Raw genomic sequence first — 6,000 nt, 5'->3', positions numbered from 1 at the left:
CTCTCTCTCTCTCTCTCTCTCTCTCTCTCTCTCTCTCTCTCTCTCTCACACGCACACACACAGGGAACAGTTTTTTGTCCCAGCAACAAGTAACAGACTAAACTGAACCACAAGATGGATGGTAAACATTATCTTCAGAGAAATTGTTTAGAGACAAAGGGGAAAATTATCAGACTCAAAATAAAATCATACTAAGCATGGTGGTCCAAGCCTATAATCCCAACACTCGGGGAGCAGAAGGGTCATGAGTTTGAGGCCACTACCTTGTCTCAAAGCCAAGAGCAAAGTCTGATGCTGCTCCTGTGACCTGGATGAAGCTGTATGTAAAGTCTTCACTTTCACCCCTTCAGACCGTGAATGCTAACAGATTCTCAGCTTGCTAATGTGGGTTTGTCTAAGAACCCCCTAAATTTTCTTGAATAAAAAAAAAAGTAAAGGATGAAAGCATTTCAGAAACGATGTTCAAAGAGAACTGAGGTGAGCCCCCAGGGGACTATTTCTAAGTCAGAATAATTGCTCTTACTTTCTGCCCTCCAGCAGCAAGATCAATGGGGACGGGGTGGGGGGTGGGGGCAGATAGAGATGTAAAATGAAGCAGCTGCCAGAACTTACTTTGCTTGGGATTTCATTGTATCACAGAATATGCCCTGTTAAGTGGTACTGAGTGCAGTGGTGGTCCCCAGAACTATGAACTCCCCGCCAGAGACTAACTCACACCAGCTGCAGATGGTGCTGGGAAAAGAGATGGTGTGGGCATTTTGAGGAGACAATGCTTACAGCTGAAATGGGATGGATGGGGAGTCAGGGCGTGGCTGGTGAGGCAGGTTAGGGAGAGGGTGGTGGAGCAGTGTGTGGGAAGGGGCTGGGAAGCAATAAAGATGGGTGAATGGATGGAAATGCATTTGGACTTTGAACACGGTGATGCAGAATCTGAGGGGTCATGACATTGCCCTTCCTCGTGTGGTTTCAGCAAGTCTGCTGATAAGATATTTATGGTCCCAGGGGATTTGATTACTCTCTGAGAGTTCAAAGAAGAAAGACAAACAAGTCTGCAAAATAAAATCAATAGAATAAAAATAGGTCCAGCTAGAGGGAGCCCTGTACATGTGACAGTTATGCTTTGTAGAGGTCAGTGGCTGGGAGGAGACCTCATTGGCTAGTACGGGAAGCAAAGGAGAAAGGGAAAGAACTGAGTGCTTTAAGTCTTTGTTTTTCTTAAGGTGTGCCGAATGTTTGGGAAGTTTCCATTGGTTTGCTTACGTGTGAGAGAGCATTGTGAAGTCATGAGAATGATTGGGGAGACTGTTCATGTGATTCACAAATTCACTCCTACCTGGTTTGTGGGACTTGTGTTTGACCTAGATACACATGTGAGACATCTGCTCTTTTTTCAAGCATTCCCTGACTTTCCCCCCACCTCAGTGGTAACTTCATGTTATCACAAGCCTTATACAAACTTACACAGTAACTAGCTCTCTCCTGTCTCCTTGAAGACAGGGCTGGGTTTTATCTTCCCTAGTCTCCTAAGATCTTGCACAATACCTGTCACTTAGCAGACTCTCAAAGTCATCATCAGTCATCATCTGTCCAGTGTCACCGCTGCCCCATGCTGTCCCACCCCTGAGAAACAGCGCCTCGGGAAGATGCATACCCACACAGTAACAGGGCTGCTCTCCTGTGCTCACAGCTGAAGTTAAAACAGACCATTCCCTTGCATTCCTAAGTCCTGCCCTAAGGTTTCTAGAGAACTTCCAGATGACAGTGTGTGTAAATAGAAAGCAAATGTCAGTGCAGCCTGGGCTGGCTGGCACACACAGCCTGGGACTGGTCCTCACCTGCTTCAGCCACACGTTTGTTGTCATCAGCTGATTCTTTTCATCCTAAGAAAGAGACAGTTTAAAAGGCCATACGCTAAACAGAGTCTCCAGGACGCTTCAGGGTAGCCGCACAAGTTAACTGATAGCAGTTACAGAGGTATGCACAGAACCTGTGAAAGCCCAAGGAAGACTAAACCCCAGTGTCGAGGTGGGCACGGGCAGGAAATTCCATTCCTAGCTGTGGAGCTGCTGGCCATTGTTAGCTTGTGCGAGATGAAGAGATGGTTTTCTCCAAGAGGGTAGCTCTGGTTAAGCCACCCATGATGCACAGATCCAAGAATATTTAGGCATCATAAATTGGTGTTGGGGGGGGCTATTTCAAGGGTTTAGGGTTGGGTGAACAGGGATAGGAGGTGAATCTGAGGACAGATGGAGGCAGTATCAAAGCAATTTGTTTGAAGCCCTCAAAGAACTCATAAAGAATTTTAATAGTTGGCCATTAAAAAGGATGAAAGTGAAGGGTTTCAAATTTTTTGGATTTTTTTTTTATTAGGAAGAATCCTGAGTCTTACTTTTAGAGGCATTCAAAACCCAAAAGATTCAAAGATTCCAAACTTAAGAACAAGTCAATGTTATGTGACCTTAAAGCATTCTGCATATTTTGCTCAAATGAAACCACCTATTAAATCAAGCAGCAATTCATTATGGGGATACTTGCAGCAACTGAACAACTCAGAAGTCTTTTGATAGTACAAAAAAGGAAATTATAGCTGGATCTAAGACAAACTATGTATAATTTTCCAGAAGGAAGTCTGGGTTATTTAGCCTGTCTAGAGAGTGGAGAGGAGGGACAGAGGCTTGAGCCACATGGGAGAAGAACTCCAGGGCTGCGGGGATCACAGTAGAATGAGTTCCTACATTTGGGCAATTTATGCTTACATGTTTCTCCAAGCATAGACGTAGCAGAAATAGGAGCCTAAGGAGAAAGTAAGCAGAGGTGCAAAGGTGTGGATGACTTCAGGGAAAGTGAGGAATCATCTCCTGGCAGGCAAGTGGCCCTAACAGGGCACTGCCATCGGCTACCTCTGGGTCTGTGGTTCTCAACCTGTGGGTCGCGACCCCTTGGGGCACAGCAAACCGCTGTCTCACAGGGATCGCCTAAAGCCATCAGGGAAACACAGATATTTGCATTACTAATCCTAACCATAGCAAAATTACAGTTATGAAGGAGCAATGAAAATAATTTTATTGTCAGAGGTCACCACCACATGAGGAACTCTATGATAGAGGGTCACAGCATCAGGAAGTTGAGAACCACTGGTCTAGAGGTGCAGGAGCCCTGACAGCCCAGTGCATTGGCAGCAAGGAGCTGGGATCTCACCTGTCACCCTGGACTTCACCCTCCCTTCCCCCCTGCTTCCTACCAGGGGCCAGTCTGTTCTAACTTCCCTCACCACCCTCTGCTCAAGACTCCTACAGTGCCGGCATGGGATGACCTAACATTCCTTCCTCTGGACATGTCGCTGGCTCCTTGGGGCAGATTTCCGTTCAACACAGCCTATTTATAAAATGTCAGTGATCGTGACAGGGAAAGACAAATGTCTGGGGTCACACCCGTTGAGGCATGTGTGTTGTTTGGAACCCAGGGTCCGGGATCACTTACCACATCCACAAGCTGAGATATCTTTAATCCAAAATACACTTTTATGATGTCACTGGAATTCAACACAGGGCGGACCCATTTCTGATAACCTTGGAACAAATGTCTGAGGAGTGCGTCTTCGTGTTCAGCCACTGAGCTGAGTCCTGCAGTGGCTGTGAGAGTCACCCAGGAACCTGAATCAAAAGAGCAGCAGAAGAGCCGGCTCAGCATCCCACGCCTGAAGCCTTCATCCGTTTCCCATGGGCCGACTCAGCAGAGGCTCTGAAGCAAGGTGCTCTGAACCCCACTCTCTGCCTGCACCCTACTTCCCTGGCCCACACTGACAAAACCAGATTCTAAGATTTTCCAGAAACTTCTTGTCACTGTGTATACGCATAGGTCTCTGAAGTGTCACCCATAGCTTCCCACCTTACCCTCCACTTCAGGTCTCACCACAAATGCCACCTTCTTGTGCGTTGCCCACATCCTGGCTCCTTCATGGCACCATGGATTTATCCTTTTATCTTCTCAGTTGATTGTGTGTGTGTGTGTGTGTGTGCATCTGTGTGTATTGTATATATATGCATATCATTGTGTATGCATGTTGGCCTTGTATATATGTTGTATAAATACACATATGTATGTGCAACGGTCTTAATATGTGTATATTATTGTATACATGTATGTATCACCTTCATATGTGGTGTGTTGTATATGTATAGCTTTATAATGTGTGTATTGTATGAATATTTACATGTTCTCATTATTTCCCCCTAGACTTCGAGTTGACACACACAGACAGCATCTATTTCATGTAACTCCACATTCAGAACAGAGGCTGACCCACACCAGACACTCATTTTTTCACACAAGGACTGTAAACCAGGGAAAGGGTTGTATCTTTACTGAGAACCCACTATATTCCTTTGTCTGTTTTCTTGTCTTCTTTCCAATGATGGCTTCTGTTGGAAGTTCTTCCCTGGTCAGCTCTCAGGAAGAACTCTTACAAGCTCCTCAATATGTAAGTCCCCTAAATGGTCCTGACTTAAAACTAAAGCCTCGTTTGGAGTACCAACATAGAAATGTGGTCTACTCTAAGGAAGACTTTTTTTATATTCAAGCATGTGCTGGCAAACCTAAAGCAATGAGATCCCTAATTAGCATCTTCAGCTTCTCTGTGAATGTTCAATATCCTGTGATAGCCTATAAGAACTAAATCTGTAGAATTGTCTTTACCCAGGAAGACTCTGATTCCACAGCGACACACACAATGGCCAATGATCACAGGCAAAATGGCTCACTCCAAGTTTACTAACCAAATCTAGAGGTTGTCAGTTGGATGTAGGAAAGAAGACGACATCCCTTTGGATACGTGAGGTCTCCACAGGCAGTTCCCTAACTGAGGAGGAATTCAAGGTGTATACATAACCACTCTCATCTCAGAAAGATGGGTTGACCATGCAAATCAGGATAGAAGTTTCTCAAAAGACTAAAAATAGAATGTCTATATGCTCCACCTCCATGCATCCTGGACAATCGCCCAATGAACTCTGTCCTACTAAAGAGATATCCTGTTCATGGCTGCTTTATTCACAATAGCAAGAAAATGCGAGCTACCTAGATGCCCATCTATTGATGAATGGATAATGAAAATGTTGTCCATGCTGGAATGTTTCTCAGCTATAAAGAAAAATAAAATTATGAAATGCAAAAGAAAATGGGTGAAACTGGAAAATATATTGAGGTTAAACCATGTCCAGAAAGACAGATACAGCATGTCCTCTTCCTCATATATGGATTCTAACTTCAAATGTTTAAATTTAGGTATTGACTTTGCACTTCCTGCAAAGGTGAGGAAACTAGAAAGACCAATGAGACCAGGGGAAAAGGTGTCTTAAGGCAGAGGGGGTGGAGCGGCTTAAGTAGGGATGGGGTAGGGCAATGGGAAAGAGAACAGAGTAAGGGAGAATCTATGAAAGGCCTTGTGGCTTTGTAAGCGAATTTAGAATATAGGTTTTTTTAAAGGAGTTTGAATAAAGATTTCTTACATGGATAGATAATGCTGCTCCCAAAAGCCATCGGTTACAAAATAAAAATCTTACTCTCAGGAGGGTGACACCTCCCTATGAGTGATGGGTCAAGGAGGCCCCCAGAAATCCCATAGGGTGGTTAGGTTTTTGTCAGTTTGATACAAACTAATGTCAACTGAGAAATTGCCTCCAACAGAAGGGCCTAAAGGCAATATTGTCAGGGCTTGTTTTTATATTAATGATTGATATAGGAAGGTTCAGCCAACAGTGGGTGGTACCACCTCTGGGCAGGTGGTCCTGGCTTGGATACAAAGCAGGATGAGCAAGCCATGGAAAACAAGCCAGTAAGCAGCATATCCCCCATGGTCTGTGCTGTAGTGCCTGCCTGCAGGTTCCTGCCTTACACTCCTGTCCTGACTTCCCTCAGTGTTGGATTACGGCCTTGTAAGATGAAATAAATCCTTTCCTCCACCAGTTAGGTTCTGTCCTGGTATAGTAAGCAAACTTGGGC

General features: G+C 44.7%; 1 protein-coding gene across 2 annotated transcripts in view; it reads right to left on the bottom strand.

Annotated features, from left to right (window-relative positions):
* The window catches only part of Chrnb3 (cholinergic receptor nicotinic beta 3 subunit), a 30,229-nt gene that overhangs the window by 9,691 nt on the left and 14,538 nt on the right, over positions 1-6,000 (bottom strand). Inside the window, exons 2-3 of one of the 2 annotated variants that reach the window (XM_021170563.2) lie at positions 3,481-3,653; positions 1,836-1,880 (exon numbers count right to left, since the gene is read on the bottom strand). In XM_021170563.2, the coding sequence (XP_021026222.1) occupies positions 1,836-1,880; positions 3,481-3,653 (218 nt within the window). The remainder of the gene's footprint in view (positions 1-1,835; positions 1,881-3,480; positions 3,654-6,000) is intronic. The other variant, XM_021170564.1, reaches the window with a different exon arrangement.

Source organism: Mus caroli, chromosome 8, assembly GCF_900094665.2.
Source record: "Mus caroli chromosome 8, CAROLI_EIJ_v1.1, whole genome shotgun sequence".
Classification (NCBI taxonomy): Eukaryota; Metazoa; Chordata; class Mammalia; order Rodentia; family Muridae; genus Mus; species Mus caroli.
This window is presented reverse-complemented; position numbering and strand designations above follow the sequence as displayed.